Source organism: Phascolarctos cinereus, unplaced genomic scaffold (assembly GCF_003287225.1).
Source record: "Phascolarctos cinereus isolate Bilbo 61053 unplaced genomic scaffold, phaCin_HiC Scaffold_4;HRSCAF=312, whole genome shotgun sequence".
Lineage (NCBI taxonomy): Eukaryota > Metazoa > Chordata > Mammalia > Diprotodontia > Phascolarctidae > Phascolarctos > Phascolarctos cinereus.
The window spans coordinates 481,318,727-481,341,094 of record NW_027555847.1 but is presented as its reverse complement, the minus strand read 5'-3'; the positions used below and the strand labels follow the sequence as shown (position 1 = coordinate 481,341,094).

General features: G+C 35.3%; 1 protein-coding gene across 4 annotated transcripts in view; it reads right to left on the bottom strand.

The window, feature by feature from the left end:
• Positions 1–22,368, bottom strand: part of ST18 (ST18 C2H2C-type zinc finger transcription factor) — a 421,429-nt gene that overhangs the window by 28,769 nt on the left and 370,292 nt on the right. For all 4 annotated transcript variants that reach the window (XM_078153419.1, XM_078153420.1, XM_020992483.2 and 1 more), the window contains 5 exons: positions 16,275–16,390; positions 6,126–6,188; positions 5,238–5,306; positions 1,378–1,440; positions 1,197–1,277 (listed from right to left, as the gene is read on the bottom strand). In XM_078153419.1, the coding sequence (XP_078009545.1) occupies positions 1,197–1,277; positions 1,378–1,440; positions 5,238–5,306; positions 6,126–6,188; positions 16,275–16,390 (392 nt within the window). The remainder of the gene's footprint in view (positions 1–1,196; positions 1,278–1,377; positions 1,441–5,237; positions 5,307–6,125; positions 6,189–16,274; positions 16,391–22,368) is intronic.

Sequence of the window (22,368 nt, the reverse complement as noted above, 5' to 3'; positions counted from 1 at the left end):
GAGAGAACTTTGTACTCAGTTGATTTGGGGCTTTTGTTCCACTTTTTCACACTACTGAATCCTAGAATTTAGTCCTTTATTTTTCACTCTATTGCCTCAGGGAACATGGCCAATGGCATTTTCTTCCAATGTTCGGAATTATGAAATGCCTGAAGAACTGAGAAAACATTACAAAGCCCTAGGTTAGTCTGTTTCTGCCATAACCTATTTACTCCAAGCTAAGGAAAACAATTGATAAAGGGGATCTTGATGTTAGGAACAATAAGGCAGTTGCAAACTAATGGAATAAATTCAGGATGGGAATGAGAAGAGAGGAAAAAGAAATGTCGGTGACAAGGTACAGAATGGGTAAAAGAAGAGGCAAAGAATATATTTTAAGGGAAAAGGCTTCTGCACAAGCGTCTGTCTTTTCATGGCAGCTTAGTGACCCTTTTTCTATTTAATATGCCTTTGGAAGTCTCTTCTTTTTTGATGACATGGTGTTACTAAAAATGATACGATCAGGGAATTGGACTTCATGCAACATCATGAAGGAAACAGTTTTAGTTCAAGTATATATGTCACTTTTAAAGTCTACTATTTTGAATTTTTTTTTGGTGAGGCAATTGGGGTTAAGTGACTTGCCCAGAGTCACGCAGCTAGTGAGTGTTATGCATCTGAGGCCGGATTTGAACTTAGGTCCTCCTGACTCTAGGGCTGGTGCTGTATCCACTGCGCCACCTAGCTGCCCCTATCTTGGGATCTTTTAAGAAGATGGAATTAGATTTACAATTTCCCTTTTGTCAAAATCTAAATTCCAGGATAAAGAGGAGTGCTATTTGTGGTGAGATGACAATTCTACAATGTTGCTTTATTTTGAAATAAACAAAAATACAATCCCAAACCCATTATTTTCTTTACATTTAAATAACTTTAAATGTTATTGGTATGACATGATTTTTCTCAAAACTCCAAGCCAAAAAAAAAAAAAGAGAATCTAACACTACATTGATTTCGAGTATTCCTATTAGATGTTTCAACAGACTTTGATTAAAGAAAAAAAAATTCCCCCGGGATTTTACATTTTCACTTATATCCCAACTGAAAGTACAGACCCTTTTCTTGTCACTTTCCCATAAAGATTTCCACTTTAAAAGGACAAATTGCAAGGAAGAACATTTATAAAATGTCCCTTTGACCTTAACCACTGTACTTACTTAAGTTCCAGATCTTCTTTATCTTCCTTGGTAGGAGTTACTTTGACACCACCTTTCCTGGCACGGGGACAGCCAGACAAACTGAAAGATATACCCAGGAGAAAAAAATCAAAAGACAATTTTTGTTTTTGCTTGTGGTGGACAATGTCACTTTCTTCTTTCCCAACAGAATCAATCCTACCTTCTATGGGAAGCATAATTTCCAGTCACATGTCCTGAACCATCACAACCAGGGGTTGGGCACCTGGGATATATATAAGGGAAAAATTACTTTGATAAAATGGAACTAGACTAGGTAAGTAGGTCTTCAACTGAAGAAGCAATAAAACTCTTATTTAAATAAAATTAATTCCTGATTAATTTTCATTCTTTATAACATATATTTTAAAATAACAAATTTGCTGTGAGTTGAGACAGGCAAGTTAGTAGCAGTTATTAAGTGCTTTTCATAATAGCTATTTTCATTAGAAACACACAAATCCCAAAGAAATGGTGTAGAAAGTACACCGAAATCAAAGTCCCAAGATTTTGATCAGTCTTGACCTTGCTTTAGCTATTAACTGTGTGACCAATAGCAAGTCCCTTTAACCCCTCCAAACCTCGGTTTCCTGATCTGCAAAATAGATATGAATAATTACACTTGCACTTTCTGCCTCACAGAGGCACTCTGAGTAACAAAGTAAAGTTCTATGGAAATTAAGCTACTATCATTGTAGCTGTGTTTCTGAATAACATCCATATATGCGACTTCTATATTCTTGAAGCAACAAAGCTTTCAAAATTTGTTTTGTGCATTAATTACTTCAAAGGCCCTATAACATCTCATGAAACTCTGCACACCAGTATAATTAAAAATAAACCTGGGTAAGTATACCTTTTGGCTTGAGTTAAGTGGCAGTTCTAGAATACTCAACAAGAAATAACACTTGGAGGGATTCAACCATTTATATGTGTTTCAGAAGGGTCAAAGAAGAAGGAAAAGGCATCTGGTCTGCCATCCTGATCAAAATATACCCAAATCCAGAAATTGGTGAAGGTGTTTACTAGGCTCTCTCTCTCTCCTCTGGTCTTTCTCCCCATTTCCTTTACTTACATCTTCCCTATCTGAACTGTAACCTTAATATCATCCCCTTCCCAATCTCTCCAGTGAACAGGGATGCCTCTGCTATTTTTGCCTCCCCCTATAATGTAGTGTTATTTTCTTTTGTTTCAAATATGATGATGCAGATGGGGGCTATAGCAAAGCTCTAATATAACACAAAGGGCCACGTGTCTACTCTCCTTTCTTTTAATAGCTAAGCTTTTCCATTTTTACAGGAATGCCTGCCAGATGTGATGCCAATGTGAACCTTTTTCCAAAGTGGAATTTGACTCCCTTTCCAGAAGAGAAAGAGGACTATTTCTTTTGAGGATATAATATCAAAGCAATAGTCAGACAATCAAAGCCCAGTCATCCTATGCTAGAAAACTCGCAACTTGTCCTAATCCAACTATTTTTGGTCATTTTTTTCTATTTCACAGAGAAAGCTACTAATTCTAGTCCTCTTTTATTAGTGGTTTTACTAAAATAGTGGTTTACTAGCGTATTCAAATTATAGGAACACCTGTGTCAAATAACCTTGAGTAAGGGTCCTCTTTGAAAAACTAGATGACATGGTCAACAGTACATCTGAATTTGTCCTTGTTTTGGGAATACCTGGAGATTGTATTGTTGCATAAAGCATGTAATTAGAAGTATCATATGATTTAGGATTTCTTAATCTATATACTATCAATGTCTTCATATATTTAAAATGTAATGTTTAGGTTTAATATCTTAAAAAACAGGTAGCAATAATTGGGCTTTTGTTATTTTGGAGGCTCAGGATAATGGAGTGAGGTGTTGTGGCATTTCTCTCCACTTTCTTACCCATCAATTACCACAGCAACTTTAGAGTTTTGCTGTAGCTTTCAGTCTAGAAAAATAATAGCAGGTAAAGCAGTTTTAAGAAACTGCTATTTATTACCATGTCATAGCAATGATATTTTGCAAGTCATCTTTCTCTCTGGCATCAGAAGCTTATTTTTGTTGAGTGTGCTTGTTAAATGTCAGCAAAATATACTCTTTTAAAGGACTTTCAAAAAAATTTGTCTGTGAAATTTAGAAAATAAGATGCCAGTGTAAATAGGCTATTCCATATTGCCAGTGATAACTTGTGAGCAAAAAATGCTCTTAAAGACTTAGTAAAGGTACATATGGCCAGGCAAAGAGTTTGGCTGGTCAACAAGTGAAAATAGTGTATAAAATATACACAAGCAGAATCATTATGTATTCTATCTATAAGCATTTATGGAAAGACCTGGATAAGAAATATACAAGGTAAAATAATATGGAGGATTTGCTGTATGAAACTAGCATATAGCTCTTTAAAAACTATAAAGAACTTTACGTATACCTCATGTGAGCCTCTCAGCAACTCTATGTGAGAGGCAATTTGTTCAAGTCCAGCTTTTGACACGTACCGGCTATATGACGATGGATAAGTCTTTTATTGCCACAACTGATGCTTTAAGATCTAGTTATAGTTCATCATAAGATCATAGATTTAAATGCAGAAAGGACATAGAGGCCATTGAGTTCCAACACCTCATTTTACAGCTGAGGAACTAATGCTGAGAGAGGAGAAATGACTTCCCAGTGTCACATGCCCGGTATGTGATAGAGGTGGGCCTAAAAACTAAGTCTTTCTGAGGAGTTGGTGTCATCTGGTATTCAGATCACTAGACATAGGGTCAGGAAGATCTGAGTTCAAATCTTACCTCAGGAACTTGCTGTGTGAACCTGGGCAAGACACTTCATCTCTCTCAGCCTCAACTTCCTCATCTGTAAATTGGGGATAATAATAACATCTACCTCCTAGGATTGTTGTGAGTATAAAACGAGAAAATATTTATAAAGCACTTTGAAAACATAAAGAGCCATATAAATATTATCCAAACCCAAGTCTTTGTAACTCTGGCTATAATATATTATTCATTATATGAACTGTCATTTGGATTAGATAAGAGATCCACTAAAATAGTAGTTCTCAAACTTTTTATTTCAAAACCTCCTTATACTCCCAAAAATTAGTAAGGACTCCAAAGAGCTTTTGTTTATATGAGTTATGTCTATATAGATATTTACCAAATTAGTAATGAAAACACATTAATATCACTATGAAAATCATTTTGACCTCTCAACCACCCTGAAAGGGACTTCAGAACTCCCAGGGATCCCTGGGCCACTTTAGGAACTGCTGCATTAATGTTTCAAAGCACAATTTTATTTTACTTCAATTTAGAGAGTGAATGATTTATATATATATATATATATATGTATATATATACATATATATATATACATATATATGTATACAAGAATAAGCTCAGTTCAGTGTATGAAACTATGAAATTAAAATAGAAAAATTCTCATGTTGTAACATTAAAAATCTGAGATTACCAAATAAACTCCTCAAAACAAGCAAGTCAGTCAAATAGCTTTGACTTTGTTTCAGTTGTATTTTTGGTGAAATATTGCTCTAGTTTTCATTTAATTTGACTCCATTTACTAATTAATGGTCACGTCAGCATTTAATTAGAAATAAAGGCAAAAAAAGGGTGGGATAACATATATTTCCTTTCTATTTTTTAATTAAAATTCATACTTATGTCTTTTTTGTCCTTATATCAATTTCACATATATATGTATATGGCACATACATACACATACATACACATAGAATATCTCCAAGCTCCCTCTCAGAGAGACATCTCTTATAAAACAGAATAAAAATGATTGGAAAGAAATAGCTCAGCACAACTAAACAACACATTGACCAAACAGGTCATCAAATGCCATTTTCCACATCTATAATCTCTTACCTCTGAAAAGAAGGGGTTATCTTTGGAACCAAGGTTGGTTATTATACATTTACAATATTTAGTTTATTTTTTCTTTTATTTTAAAATTTTCTTTCTTCCCATCTGCATTACAACCATTCATTTTCAAACTATACTTACTTAAGCTCCTGAGAATTGGCAGCCATAAGAGATTTTAGTGTCTTATCAGCCAAAGGGCATCCAGATACGCTAAAAAAGAAACACATTTTGTGAATTCACTAAATCTGAAAATGGTAAAAATTTACTTAAATGTTGTACTTTTTAGTTATGAGCTGTATAATATACGTTTTTCTCTTACAGAGGCAATGGAAAGTAACTTGGCTGAGATTTAGGAGATCTGGTTTCTTGTCTGAGCTTTGCTATTAACTAGCTATGTGATCTAGGGCAAATCAGTTAATCTCTTTGGACTTCAGATCTCCCTGCTATTAAATGAGAAGGTTGAATTAAATAATCCCCTCTAGGCTCTAAAAGCCTGTCAGTGTGTTCTTCTCTGTCCATCGTGATGTTTCTCTATCTGGAGGTTTTAATATTTTCCATCTGTCTATCCAAAGATCTATATCTGTATTGAACTGCAATGGAAAGACAAAATACAGGTTATAAAGATTAGCTGTGGTTTTTTGGCCTTGACAGGTTATTTAGTGGATAATGTAGCCTATGTGGTAAATTATTTGCTGAGATGTAAATTCCCTTGTTTTCTATGGTCCTATTTTAATCTTTTAAAATTAACACAGAAGAGTAAGATATAAGGAGATCAAATACTCAATTAGGTTATAACCTGCCTCATAAAGACAGAAAATATTTTAAACAAAGTTCGGTGGTTTATAAACCACATAACTACAAAATACTTAGGGTTAATAAACAAACACAGCCAAGGAAGTTCACCGGCCCCTGCTTCTGTCCCCAGTAGTACCTTTCTAATATGAATGAGAATACATATAGTGAGGAGAGCAGAAGATGAGAGGCAAGTGAATACTACCAATTATACTGTTATTTCCTGTTAGTAAGTACCTGCGGTGTGATGCATAATTTCCTGTTACGTGACCACTTCCATCACATCCAGGAGTTGGACATCTGGGTGAGAAAAGATAATTAGATAATACATTTCAAAGGTTTGTAGATGTCATTTGCCTTCTTTGCTGAACAACCAAAGATCTTTCCTTCAAGTGTGGGTGAGCTCAGCTCATCATGGTTCATTTCTCTAATACTTAGTGACTAAAGAAGACCAAAGCGCTGTGTGCCAGTAAGATCAACTAGACTGTTCCAGAGAAGACTAGTGGTCATAAAACAATCAATGATAAACCCAGTAATTTCTTTTAAGTTTGAAATCATTCAAATAATTTAGTTTAGTTAAAATCATGACCTATGTTCTGGGCTTCTTGTCAAGGTAAAGTAATTTTTTTTTAAAAAAAGTATGCTTTTTGAAAGTATAAAGTACTATAAAAGCTACATAATAACAATCATAACACTATACATTTTAATGGAGCAGCTAGGTGGAGCAGTGGATAGAATGAGAGGCCTAAAGTCAGGAAGATGAGTCCTCCTGAGTTCAAATCTGGCCTCAGACACTTACTAGCTGTGTGACTCTGGGAAATTCACTTAACCCTGTTTGCCTCAGTTTCCTTAACTGTAAAATAAGCTGGAGAAGGAAATAGCAAACACTCTAGTATCTTTGCCAAGAAAACTTTAAATGGGTTCACAGAGTGGGACATAACTGAAAGGAGTCAGCAGCAACATACACATTAATGGTTGGTTTCCCTGATAATTCTCAAACAGACACCAAAGCCATCGCTGATATATTTCCTAGTACATATTTCAAGAGAAAAGCAGGGAGTGACTACTTTACACAATTATTTTAGAAACAGTCCTTCCCCCCACTGTGAATAAAAACACTGTGTCCCAAAAGTCTTAATGCAAAACTGTGCTTAGTATGATTAGTGTTGTTTTGGGGCACTGCATTTGGAAAGTGGTAGTATACATGATGGAAATCGAAAAGGAGATTTTCAAAGTTGGGAAGCTATAGGCTGTTTAGAAATAACATAGCAGTTTATTGAGGGGTGAACAATGGGTTTCATGTATTCTCCCTCCTTATATAAATCTCCATTTGAATCAGTTCAAACTTGAACAAAACAGAAATAGCTCCAGACAAATGATTATTCTATACAAATAGGCTTTGCAGGCTGCAGCAGGACAAACATTGACTAAAATCCATCTCCTTTTATTTCTTTCTATTCTAATAAAAACTTAGGAAAGTGAATTTTTAATTTTTTAAAAACAAAATAGGAGTCAGCATCATAACAATTCCACCACTCATTACATTATTTTTGATACTGTATAAAAGTGCCACATTTAGGGTAAACAGAATCCTGTCCAACATACCCAGCACTAATAATTAGAGGAGAACAAAAATCAGTGACATTACTTGTGTATCTCACTTCCTTTTGACATGCTGTTTGAAATGAAAACTTCTATATATGTTTATAGCGTATGAATGTCACCTATCCTATTCAAGAAAATTTCTCAGATACCAGGATAGATGGGATGTCCTATAATCTCATTATACAAATTCATATTACAATTTTTGTAATAAATCAGCACCTTCCAAGTAAAATTATTTCCTCACATTTTCCCCTTATTTTCAAGTAATCGAAGAAAACAGCAGAAACTGGTAGGAATGGTAGGGGAAAAAACCACTGTTTAGCAATGGAGATTTACCCAGTCTTCCCTTGAATGTTTTGCTGATAGAGTGATCTGATTGTGAGCTGACTTTTCTTCTCAGGAGGTCTCATTTTAAACACGTTACCACCTAGCATGCTGGGAAATCATTTTGTACAACTTTCCAAAGTTCTGTACGACCCAAATGAGGTGAAAGATAAAGGAATAAGCACTTATTAGGCACCTACCATGTGCCAGATACTGTGCTAAACACTTTATAAATATTAGCTCATTTAACCCTCACAGCAATCCTGTGAGGTAGGTGCCTTTATAATCCTCATTTTACAGCTGAGAAAACTGAGGCAAACGGGCTAACTGCTTGTCCAGAATCATGCAGACATTAAGTCTCTGAGGCTGGATTTGAACATCCCGACTCCAAGCCCATCACTCTATCCATTGTGCCATCTAGCCCTCTGGGCCACCTACTTAGCTCTCCCAAAGAACCTCCATCCATCCATTCATTCAACAAAAATTTATCAAGTGCGTATCATGGGCCATTATGAATAGTGTGGGTGAGATACAAAATATAGGTACAACAAGATTCCTGTCCTCATAGGGCTTATAGTGTAAAAGGTTGAAAGCAAAAATATGTATTAATTGTTTTGAAATGAAAGATTGTGAGTTATATTTAAACCATCTAGAGGCAGTATTGTATAATAGTGCTCTTTGAGTCTGAAAACTAGATTCTAGCTCTAGTCCCATCAATAGTGATATGTGACCTGAGGCAACTCCCTTTCCTATTCTGGGTTTCAGTTTCTTAACAATACAACAAATGGTTATTGAGTACTTTTTACTTATAAGTCACTGTGTTATGTATCAATACTAAAAAGATAAAACAACAGCATCTTATCTTTCAAAAAGCCAAATGTTTGCTGTTGGAGATGTGAGGGCAGGCATAATGCAAATATATAAATCAATATAATACCAGGTAGAATGTGAGTAATGGAGAGATTCAGAGATGTGTAGAGGAAGGTGGAATAACTTTCACATAGGTGGGCCAGAGGAGACAAAGATTTTAACAGGAAGAGATAGATAATGTGCTCCAGCTGTGGGGGATAACCTGAGAGAATTCACTGAAGTGGGAGAGGGCAGCATGATACTGGGGAACAGCCAAAACAGCTTTGAAGAGAGAAGAGAATGAAATAAGGCTGGAAAGTTAGGGGGAAGTTTTATAATGAAATAGAAAGAAAATACATGTGCTTGCTATTTAAATCATAAATCTGTAAATTTATGTGCAAACCACAGTAATGAACTACAGAGAAGACCAGTTAAACATTTTCAAACCTATTGTGCAAAGAAGTACAAAGAAGAAAGAGAAAGCAAGCAAGAAAGCAAGCAAGCAAGAAAGAAAGAAAGAATGTAAGGAGACAATAGTAGAGAAAAAATAGAATTGAGTTATGAGTTAGAAAACTCAAATTCAAGTCCTGTGTCTAACACTAACTAGCTTTGAAGACCTAGCTAATTCACTTGTGTAAGACCCTCTATATGTGTCAGTTTTCTCATTTCTAACAATAATAACAATAATAATGGCTGACATTTTATAATACTTCAATAAATTGGATTAAACTGGGTGATTTCTCGATCCTCTTCTAGCTCTCTTATTTTTATATTATCCAGTTGGGAAAAAAAGGAAGAAAAAAGGGAAATGGGAAGGATAGGGGCAACTAGGTGGTGTAGTGGATAGAGCACTGGCCCTGGAGTCAGAAGGATCTGAGTTCAAATGCGACCTCAGACACATAACACTTACTAGCTGTGTGACCCTAGGCAAGTCACTTAACCCCATTGCCTAGCCAAAAGAAAAAAAAATGGGAAGGATAATGATACTAAGGTTATAACTTAGAGTTGAAAATGTTGTGTAATATGGCAGGAGTCATTATGAAAATATCAGGATTAGAGAAAGAAAAGCAAATTAGCTTCCTCAATGAGTCTCACTCAGCCTGTGAAATAAATTCAAGGACAACAGATGACATCATAGAATTCAATTGTGGTTGAATCAAGCAAGAATAGGCTGGTAGCAAGTCTTTTTATACTTTAAGAACCTAAAAGTTAAATAAGCAGCAGGGGTGGAAGAGAGAATGGAGTAATATATTTGAAGTATGACTACAAAATAACAAGATAGTATTTTTTAAAAAAGGAATGAATATTCTAGAACTCATCTAAATGAACATTGTCTGTTCAAGTTATTCCCTGGGGAAGCCATGTACCTATTCCAAGGATACTGCCAAGGTGCTGTTATTTGGAATTGTCTTTAGAACTAATTCACAAGCCACACAGCAAAACCAGTTTCATTACTAGTCATAACCTGTGTTTCACTCAAACTGATATTGCTTAGTTTGATTACTAACTCTACTAAAGATTGACCTCTAAATAACTTGATTATTAGCTAAAGCCAAATCTATGCTCAAAGGATAAAGAGATATCACTGAGGATATTAAGATGAAAGAACTATAGGCTCAAATAGCAATTCCAAAAACTTTATTTTAGCAATAGTAGGATTATTGCAATAATGTGTGTAGCCTTAAAAAGTGATTATTTTGATGAGGATGCCCTTTAAAATATTGATATTAAAACATAATTAAATTTGATTATAAGACACTCATGGGGATATATAAGTTCTGGTATATTTGTTAAAAATGAGACTTTTAAAAAGTTAAAATATGTACATGACTTTCCCAGGGGACAACTTGAAAAGGCAATTTTCATTCAGATGAGTCCTAAAATATTCATTACTTTTAAAAATAATACTGTCTTATTTTACTGTCGTACTTCAAATATGTTACTTTTTCCCTCTGCTATCTAAATCACGGGTTCTTAAAATATGAAAATGCTTACTACCAGTCTATACCTGATTGGCTCAGCTACAAGTGAATGTCTCACACACAGGACAATAGTACTCCCAAATTAATATTGTTCAGTATTTATGAGAGAGTATAATACGGAAGAATAGTAAAATTAATCTGGGTGAAATACCTTCAACCATTTCTGTGCACAAGCAATTGTTGGCTATGTGCCACATTTTGCCTGCCATGCATTTCTCTATGGGTGTTTGCATTAGTCCCAATTTTGATTCTTTAGCAGTGTTGTGTTTCATGTTTTCCAGTAATGAAGCATCACTGGGAAAATTTGTTGTTTTTCAGTTGCAGTCCTGTCTAACTCTTTGTGACACCATTTGGGGTTCTGCTGGCAAAGATACTAGAGTGGTTTGCCATTTCCTTCTCCGTCTCATTTTATAGATGAGGAAACTGAGGCAAACAGGGTTAAGTGACTTGTCCAGGGTCACACAGCTAGGAAGTGTCTGAGGCCAGATTTGAATGCATGAAGATGAGTCTTCCTAACTCCAGGCCCTCTGCTCTGTCCACTGTGCCACCTAGCTACGAGAATATTGGTGCTAAAAAGATGGGGGGGTTTATGTCAAGGAACACCTTAGGATTGTTGAAATGGCTGTACAACTGTACAAGTGTAATCTAACCTTTATTTCTCCTGTATTTCTAGAAGCAATTCATTGCTCTTCTGCATTGTCTAGCCAAGATGGACCACCTAATGAATTAATTTGATTAGATGACCATGAAACTACAATGTGTTAGTCTTGGCAATAACCATTTTTTGTGCATTTGTTTTTTCCTGGATGAATTGTTAGGATGATATCCTTTGTCCCTGTAGTTATTTTGGGATGTGATGTAATTATCACAATGCCATCCATAAACAAGAGCTTCTAGAAGACCTCACCATCTTTTGTAAATTCTTCCTCCATTTAGACTCAGCTTTGAACCACCTCTTTTATGACAGAGGCAAAAATGTTTGGAAAGCGTGTATCTTTCTGTTTTAGTGTACCTGATATTCGTAACTAAATTAATGGAACTGTTATTTCTGTTGAGCCTTTTAAGGAATCTTGTATGATTTTGACATATACTCAGGATACACATTGTTAGAGGACAGCTTTTAAGACTAGGTTTTGATAAATCAATTACTTTTTTTAGTAATAAACAAAAAGTTAATATTGTGGGATCTTGTATTTTCCACACCTTTCAGTCAATTTTCCTCAAAGATGTGGTTTGTTGTATAGAACTACCTTTGAAAACTTACCTCCTCTTAGAATTTCATCAAGGATATCCTTGAAGTGTGTAGATCATTCTCATAGACATTTTATAGATATGATAAAGAAGATATATAGGTCAATAATTTCTTTCTTTTTTTAAAATTTTTTTTTATTTTAGGCAATTGGGGTTAAGTGACTTTCCCAGGGTCACACAGCTAGTGTCAAGTGTTTGGTCTGAGACTGGATTTGAACTCAGGTCCTCCTGACTTCAGGACCGGTGCTCTATCCATTGCACCACCTGGCTGCCCCCAGGTCAATAATTTCTGATGTTCTCTTGATTATATTTTTGTTACTTATAATGTCTGTAATTATTCCAAACATTTGGCATTTTCTCTTCTTTAAGGTACATAGTTTGAAATTGGTCCCTCAGTACTTGAGACAGCACCAATTGGTTTTGTGTATACTTGCTTTTGATCATGCATCGTGTGTATTCAGCTTTTCCCAATTTAAAAACCGTTTCCTTTTGTTCATAAAGTACATTGGTTACTGAAGTGTCAGAATCCAAATATGGTTGTTCAATTGTCATTGATGGTGATAATCTTGGAAATATTGAGAAATCAATTCTATTTTCATGCTTTGACCTAATTCTATTTGCACGTTTTAAGCACTCTTCAGATTTGTTTTGCCTTACACAAACCTCAAAGAAACAGAGCTTTTTTGAGGCAATACTCTTTGTCATCTTCCATGTTACTTCTCCAGTTTTACAAATCAATTTGTATTCTCAACTCATGCTACACTTTGCTGCCATTTCTCTATTCTTGGCAAAGAGATCAAGTGGTTGGAAATCTAGGTGGACTGGTCAGATTTTTAGAGGAAGGGATAACAGATGGAAAGCACAAGTAGTCTCTTGGTACCCACAAAATGCTAAAATGCCTAGAGAAAGGCTTTCAGAATATTAGGTAGATTGTCTACGGAGGATTGATGAGAGTATATAGACAAGAATCTCACAGGAGGAGAAAGCGTGAATGGGTTATAATTTGTACTGTTGGAAAGATTACTCACTTTGAAGATATCAGAGATCTATTGAAGTACTAAATTATAAATTTTAACTGAAAATCCTTTGATCATGATAAAAATATAAAAAGCTTTTTAAAAATTAGGTGTGCACCAGAATTAAACACTGATGCCAGTAAAGGGATAATCAACACTTTTTAGTGTGCTTTCTATGTGATAGGCCATGTATTTTTGTATCATGGGCACCACAAAGATCTAGTCTTTGCTCTCAGGGAAATTTTAGTCTAGTTGGCTAGGTGAAACACACACATGAGAAAAGTTGACTAACAATATAGGACAGTTAATAACACAAGGGGCAGCCTGCCTTAGTGGGCAGACAGCTAGCCTTAGAAGCAGGAAGACTTCAATGCCTAACCCTGACACATATTGACTATGTGATTCTGAGCAAGCCACTTAATTTTTAACTACTCCAGACAACCCATTAAGATTATAAATTACAGAGCAGGTGATAATATGCATTTGTAGAAGGAATTTCCTTGTTGGATGTACCCTATCCTAATAAAATTCAAGTCCCGTTACCTCCCTGTCCCCTACCCCTAAACCAGGCAAAAAAAAAAAAAAGCATATGATAGGTGCCAAAAGAATATACAAAGATATGTGTGATAGGAGTTTAGAGAAAATAAAAATCAGTCTGGCCTGAGATTGTCTGGGAAAATTTCACAGGGAAACAGGGTCTTGCACTTGAAGGTAAGGTAAAAATTAGATAGATAGGTGAAGGAAGGGCAATCCAGGGGAGGAGAATGGTACCAGGAAAGATGCAGGTGCTGTATTGATGGTAAAACATAATATTAACTTTAAAAAACCGTAAAACTGTCAATTCAAGATTCCAATCTGATTCTCCTCCAGCTAGAAACATTTGGATTTCTGATAACTTTCTCTTATTCTAAATAAATAGTGAAATGCGTTCATCTGAACATGTTCCAGATCCGCAGAAGTCATGCATTTTGGTTAGTATGTGGTTTGGATATTATGGTACAGTTGGAATGATTGTACTGTTTTGTTGGGGAGCTATCCTTAAGCATCTACCACTCTCTTTAAAACCACTTATCTGTTCAGTATGTAAGAAAGCACTGCTGTGATAATAAAGATGTTAAAGGCTGTTACCTGTCCAACCTGTCCAGTAGAGCTTTGGTGCCCAGAATAAGTAGGGATTTTGTATACAATATTCTATTTTCAACTCCTGTCCTTAATGCTCACATCTTTAAATCCCAGAGTCACAGAGATATGGTTGTTTTGTCTTCTATCTATAATATTAACCATACTTTACATAGGTGCAACTGATAGTTAATCATCAACCTTTAGGTAGAATGTTTTTTTTCCTTGTCTGCTTTTATAGGGGTGAATGGGTGAGTTTCAAAGAAACCCTAGAAATGCATTATTTTTGGGGAAAATCTATTTCTGCCCAAACTCTTTGCAGTCTGCCATCCTCTCCCACAATTTTGTTAAAGCTTCTTTCTCCTCAATGACCTCCTTATTACCAAATTAATTGGCCATTTATTCTGTCCTAATCTCTCTTGATCCCTTTTCATTTTTTCACTTTCATGATAAAGTTAGTCAGTCAGGCAAAAACCATTTAATAAGTACTTAGCACACGTCAAGACAGTGCTAAATGCTGGGGATACCAAGAAAGGATGTAGATGTATATATGTGTGTGCTCAAGCACTTTCACTCTCTTCTTACTTCTCTGACTATTCCTCCTCTATATTTATTAATGGAGCCTCATCTTCTTACCACTTAAATGTGATTGGTCACAAAGGTTCTTCTGTTTACTCCTCCCTTCCCTTCTTCTCCCCTCCCTTCTCCTCCTTACACACATTTTCTTTCTGATCTCATCCCCTGTCACAGCTAAAATAATCACCTAAATGAAAATTACTTCCAAATCTCTATAGCCCATGTGTACTCCTAATCTCTCCACAAAGCTCCAATCTCATATTCCCAAGTGTCTGCTGGATATTGCCATCTGGATATCTCACTGGCACATCAAATTCACCATTTATGAAACTTATTTGCTAATATTCTGCCCTCTTCCAAACCTGTCCCTCCCCTACCTTTCCTTTTTGTTGTTGTTTGAGCCACAATTCTTCTAATGTCTAACTTTGTAGTTCTTTGATTTTTTTTTTCACTTTGCTTGCCACCATGTCCAGACAGTTGCAAAGTCCTGGTAATTATACCTCTGTCTTACTTTTTGTATCTTATACCACTTCATTCTTTTACTACAGCTAAGTTCACATTTTTAAATGTTTTAGCTATGCCATTTTAATAGACTCCTAATTGGTCTTTTTAACTATAGATTATGTAATTCTTTCACATCTGTTCCCTTTCTCAATTCATCCTTCACATCCTTGCTTGAATAATATTTCTAATGTGCCATTCAGATACATCTCTCTTCCATTAAATAAAAGAAAGCCCTTCAGTGGTATTCATAGCATAAAGAAAAAAGGTATAAATTCTTGATTATGACATTTAAGTCCTTCAACAACCTGGCTCAAAGCTGCTCTTACCACTTTATTTGATGTTACTGCTTGTCATGTAGTTTATGTTCCATCCAAACTGGGCTACTCTCTGCCTTCTGTGTTCATCCTGTACTCTTTTCTTTCACACCTTTCATTATATTATCTCCCATGCCACCTGTCATTTTATTATTTCCCACACCTAGACTGGATCATGCTATATCCCCCAATCTCTTTTTGTGGAATCATCTCCTTTCCTTCAAGGACCTGGGGCACATGAAAAGAATCTTTTTATTCAGCTATCTAATAGCACTTTGCTTGCATTTCTCCTTTACATTCATCTCACTCTCCTATGCCTTTCCCCATTATATTGTAAGCTCCTTGAGAGAAATTAATGTTGTCTCTGTTTCTGGATCCTGATCATAGTGCATCTTTAATAAAATAGATGTTATAGGGGAGATTGCTGGACCTGGAGTCAGGAGAACGGAATTTGAATCCTGCCCAAAGCAGCTACTAGTTGTGTGACCATAGGAATCCCTAGGGCTCAGTTTCCTCATCTGAAAATGGGGATAATAATGTTTGAATTACATACTTTATAAGCATTGGGTTTTTGTGGGGAATATACATTGTAAGGTTTAAAGCAATATAAATAGCAATGTGACTTATTATTGTTGTCATCTATGACAGAAGTTTGTTGAATTGAATTGAACCAAACCTAGAATAGTACTAGCAACACAGAAAATTCCAGCCCTTTGCTTGATAGGAGGTTGAAATCTTTAAACATCCATGCAAGTAAGTATACAGATCATTTTATATCATCATTAACATGTTTAGCTTAATGCTTATCTCAGAAAAATAACTACAAGTGTATTGTGTATCACTTACGTTATGAGTTCCTTTTTGAGTTCTCTGGAATGGAGCTTGGGTTTAGGACTTGGTATGGAGACCTCCCCTGGGTATTTTTTTTCCTCTAAATTTTCTGGAGAGCTCACTGGGTCTTTCTGAAAAAAGAATACAGGTGTATCATGTGGAGGGGATTTATCTTTTGCCCAATTACATCTTTGATATGATCATTAGAGGAGAAATGTATAGGAAAAAGTAATGCATTTTGAAACAATTGAGCAGTGGTATTTCTGGGGGGATACAAGTGATGAATTCTTTTTTTTTCCCTCTAGAAGTCATGGGGGTAATAAATTATATTGACTAAATTTTTTTAGAGTTCCTGGAGAATATAGGAACAGTAATGATATACTCTCATACAGCCATTACTAAAACAAAGTTTTAATTCTCTAAAAACTAAATGTGGAATTTAAGCCAGGATTATGTTGAAGAAAGAGCACAGTACTTGTGTCAGTAGAGTTTGAACCCTGGCTTGACACCTGAGTGGTGTGGTTGGGGACAAGTGACTTAAACTTTTGGAATCTATTTCATTATCTGCATAATGGATAATACTTGCACAGCCTATCTAAAGGTTGTTGCAAGGAAAGAAATTATCTTATTATATTACCTAGACCTTGGGTCTACAATGGGCTCTCTGCCTGTTGAAATCCTACCTATGCTATGAGACCTATTTCACATGACACCTCCTCCACGAAGCTTCTTCTGATAGACACAGTCAGAAATGTCCTCCCCACCTCTCCTTGGACATACTATAACAACCCATTATTCTTACCGTACTCTGCTTTCTCTTTTAGAATTATTGTATAGTTATTATAAGGTTTTTTGTATAGATATATGTGCTTGGTTATCTTATTTCCCCTGCTATATTTGAACTCATAAGAGGCTATGCATTCACTGTCTTTGCATCTCCTGCAGTGCCTGGCATGTTGCTTTGAATATAATAAACACCTAAAAGATGGTTGTTAAATGAACTATTAAACCATGTAGAAATTAGTTATTTTTTATTATAATTATCAATAATTCAGGTCAACTCTATACTTTTTCTAAATCCACATAGATAGGGACCCATGTTTCTATTGATTTAAAATGTTCTAATGGCCAATGCTGATGTGGGTCTGGATTCTTGTTTTTATTTTTTAGATAATTTTTTAGATAATTTTTTCAATCCTTCACTTTATTGCTCCCCATCCCCCTTCTGTGCTTTTAAAAGAGAGATGTGAATTGCCAATTCTCTAATAAAGAAGATTTTTTTACTTTCTATTTCAATATTGAATGTTTCATGTTACAATATAATCACAAAACCCCATCATTATATTCTCGATTGTACAGTCAAGTAGTAAGTATCTTTAACATGACCTGTTCATTTGTAGATAAAAATGTAAAGCTTACCATCTGTTGTTTTACAGCAGAGTTTCTCTATGTGTTACAGAGGGGGATTTAAAAGTAACCTATTAATTATAAAAGTTTAAGTTGATTTTTTGAAAATGAGTATAAAATGATATTAAAAGAAATATGAAACATATATAAGCCTTCTTATTTCTTGAAAGAAAAAGCTAATGTTTCAATGGCCATCTGTACTGGAACATTTGTAATATGTAATAATCTTTTGAACCACTCACGCTTGTGTATGAGATTGTGTTCAGAAATAACCAAACTTTCTCCATCTTCTTTGTTTAACACACTGTCCTAGGAAATTTATATATATATATATATAAACTATATATATATAGTATATAGTTTAGGATTTAGGTGCCCTATACTTAGTACAGTTGGGAGAAGGATAGGCTAAATTTTAGTCAAGAGGAGCATTCAATATTAGTTTCCCAAATGACTAAGGTTAAAAGAACTCATAATCTGTGTAATAAAAATTAAAATATATGGCATGATTTTTTAAAAAAAGCCTTTGGATGTGTGAGAAAGAATATATATGTTTGTGTGTGTGTTTTCCAGGGAGAATGTGTGTGCAATGAAATTCCATTAATGTACAGATGGAAGTTTATATTGATTTTAGCAAAGACCAGAACATAATGGTAACATGAATAACAGATAATAGCATCTGGCACTTTTAACATTTTTTAAGCCCTGAAATCTTTGGAGAACTGACAGTTGAACTAAATTGACAGTCCTAGTTATTTCTCAATGCTTTCCTTTCAGAGATATTTTGATATTTTTCCAGATTCAGGATTTTTTTTTAGGGGGCATCTGGACAGGCTATTTCACTGAGAGAGACAGACAATATTTTCTGGAAATTACCACCAAAATTAAGCAACTGTTGTGCATATGAACTAGATAACAATGAATTAGAAATAGATATAATCACTTGGTTTCTTTGCTTGGCCACCGAGGATGGGAGCAAGAAAGAGAGAACCTTTTAGTCTTCAACTTGCAAAACACAGACGGCAGTTAAGCCTAACTTGTTGCCAGAATTTCTTGGTAAAAATGAAAAATTTCACCAGTCAGCAGTTTTTTGTGGCAGGATGACTGCTGGTCTGGGTATTAGAAGGACTTGGGTTAGAGTTCTGACTCTGACATTTGTTACCTGTGTGACCCTGGCAAAATCATTGAAATGATCTCAGTCTTAGTTTCTCCATCTATACATGGGCATAATAAACATGTATTACCTAGCTCATAGACTTGCTGAGATGGAAACCTTCTCTTACAGAAATGTAAACTATTATTTTCTGGATATTTTATTTACATGCTATTAATCATTTAATCACAAATATTTATTTGGAGCCTATTATGTGCCACAAATGGTACTAGGCCCATGGGATAAAAATCCAAAAAAAAATTTTTTTAACAGTCTCTCTCCTCAAGGAGCTCATTTGATTGTTTGATGTAATTGAGACCAATATTAGCCAAGCTATGATCTTAGTGCTTCTTCCTGACATCTGCGATAATTACTATACTTCCTCTAACACGAACACCGCAACTACATTTTTCTTGCTTCTCTTTCTCCTTCCCTGTTCTTTTATTCTTTTCTTCCCTCTCCCTTTTATCTTCTTTTCTCCTTTCTTTGCTGTGGGCCTACACTCCTGCGAATCTACAGCTATTGCTTAAATCTCCTAGTGACTGACCCTTTTTGAAAACAAATCACCTGGATAATTGAATTCTTTTTCTTCTTCCCCCAGAGGTTTTTGTGTCTTGTGGTGATTTGAAAACCCCATATTATATCCCTATTATTCAGGATTAAAGTAATTTGTAGCAGAGAACAAAAAGTTTCTATATACATGTCACCAAGTTATTTTCTGAATCTTCATCTATACACTTGTCTTTAATATTCCATGCCTTATTCTTATATTTCACATGCAATGAAGGCCAATTAGCTGCAAAGGGTCATCCCAGTGAGCCTGAGCCCAAAACTTCCCTGGAAACATTCAAAGACTTCAAGGACATCATGACCTATTCCTCCAGCCTTTTGGGAATAACCAGCTTCCTGGTAACTTAGACCCAATGAGTATGAGAAAGGGTAAATGAATCCCCTTAATAGAGAAAGAGTCTCTTCAATATTCAATCCAATCCAAACTTCATGCCTAGGTACAGAACAGGGAGTGGCATAGTACCCTACTGCCTGTGGTGGGCTAAGCTGAGTAGTTCCTCAATACTAGGCAGATAAAGGAACACATGATAAAAAAAAAAACAAAACCAAAAAATAAAAAACAAGTGTTCAAGTAGCAACTGGCTGACCACTCATCAGAGATGTGAGGAAATGAGTATAAGGAAGGTGTTTGAGCTAGATGGCTTCTATGAGTCCTTCCAAATAAAGAATTCCATTGCTGAGGTCTGGGTCATTTTGTAGTTTGAGTTAATATCAAGAAAATGAATGACGTCCTACTGTGCACCTCATGTGGTGAAGCGGTGCAATAGAGAGAGTGCTGGGCCTGAAATCAGGAAGACCTGAGTTCAAATCTGGCCTCAGACACATACCAAATGTGTGACCTTGGGCAAGTCACTTAACTTCTGTTTGCCTCAGTTTCCTGAACTGTAAAGTGGGGATAATAACATCACCTACCTCCCAGGGTTGTTATGAGGCTCAAATGAGATAATATTTGTAAAGTGCTTGTCACATAGTGCCTGGCACATTGTAGGTACTCTGTAAGTATTAGCTATCATCATTACAGGATCCTAAGGGAAATCACAGAGTCACAGAGTTTTAGAGTTGGAATGAACCTCAACAGCCTCCTAGTCCCTCCCATGCTCAAAAAGGAATCCCCACAAAAATGGGCTTGATAAGTAGTCTCCCAGGCTCTACTTGAAGCCTCCTAATGATGGGAGCTGTTTGTGATATCAAGCCTTAATTGGATTCTTTGTGACCCTTCATTCATCGATCCTGGTCCTCCCTTCTGAGCTCCAAGAGAACATTTAATTTCTCTTCAATGACAGTCCTTCAGGTACTCGAAGGCAACTACTGTGTGTTCTTGAGTATTTTCTTCTGCAGGCCAAACATCCTCAGTTCCTTCACAAAACCATCATGTGGCATGGGCTTCTATGCCAGGCTGGTTGCCCTTAGCTGGATACACTTGAGTCAATCAATGGCCTTCTTCAACTGTGGCACTGAATTTGAGCACAATATTCTAGAGAGGATCTAACCAGAGCAATATACAGTAGAACCACCATTTCCTTATTTCTGAAAGCTATAACTCTCTTACTGCATCCCAATTTGTTTTATTTTTCTTTTAACTGTCACATCATAGTGTTGACTCATAGTGTAGCATTTTCAGTTCACTAAAACTCTCATAGGAAGTGGTAGAGTGGAAAGAGAGCTAGATTTGAAGTCATAGGAACTCGATTCAAATCCTGACTACTACTCAATATCTATGTGACCTTGGGGAACTCATTGGACCTTTCCTTGAAAGGTCCTTGAAATAAGGAGATTGGGCTAAAACACTTTCCAGCTCTAAATCTATGATGTTACGGACCTTTATTTACCACTTTTTAAGTGGATGTAATTGAATATAACTTACTTCTTAATAGTGATGCTTTTCAGGCACTATGTTTACTGTACAGAATAATATATATCATGTATACTGTATAAGTATAAAAGTATAGATATATTTATTAATATATACTCAGTATGTATATATACTCCCATTATATGTAAATATATATGTATACATATACACCTACATATATACATACCCACTTCTGGGCTAGTATCTTAATGTAGATTGCTTTTGTATCCCCAGTGTCTAGCCCAATATCTGGCAAATCATAGACTCATAATATGTGCTTGTTGAATAAATGGATAAAGAATGGAGCATCTAAGGAGGTAACAAGCTGGTTAAGGTGTCACAATGGTGGAAGGAAAGGAAATAAGCAATTATGTGGTGTAGGCAATGTGCTAAATGCTTTACAAATATTGTCTTTATTTGATAAAAAAAAAATGGAGGCATTCCAGTTTGCTCCTATGGATATTTTGTTCATCTTAGTCTTTCCTAAAACAGAGAATCATGAGGGTCCAGTTAAATTTTATTATAGTCTATCAGGTTCCTTCCACTTTCAATTTTTTTTTATTCTATCACCCATAATGTGCATATAAGAAATCACTATGCCAAAGTTTTTTTTTTTATCATTATATGTTGTTAAATTACTAAAATCTAAGGACTCTTCCAAAACTTTATAAGCTTTCTCTTGGCAGATGATGCATTTCTTTACATCTTCCGAATATTTTCATAGTTTGTATGTCTGTTATATTTGAAAGAAAAACTCAAATCTGTGATAGTATGTGTTTGTGTATGATTGTGTGTATGTATATACACAATACATATATGCAAATACATATTTATACAAATACATATCTACACAAATGCACATACACATACGTGTGGTTTAGAGCATAAAAATTGAGATTATTTAAAAATTAACACTATATATTCATCTTCTCAACTACTAATCTTACAAATATGTGCCATTCATCACAAGAAGGAATTGTTCAGGCCAGCTTATTGCCAGTATTATAAAAATCCCTGATCATGTTATAAAAAGGGTAATGCTTTTTAAAAGTTATATTTATTTATTTTTTTTTTATTATGGGATATAACGAAAGCTAGAATTCATATAGTGCCTACTATGGGCCAGG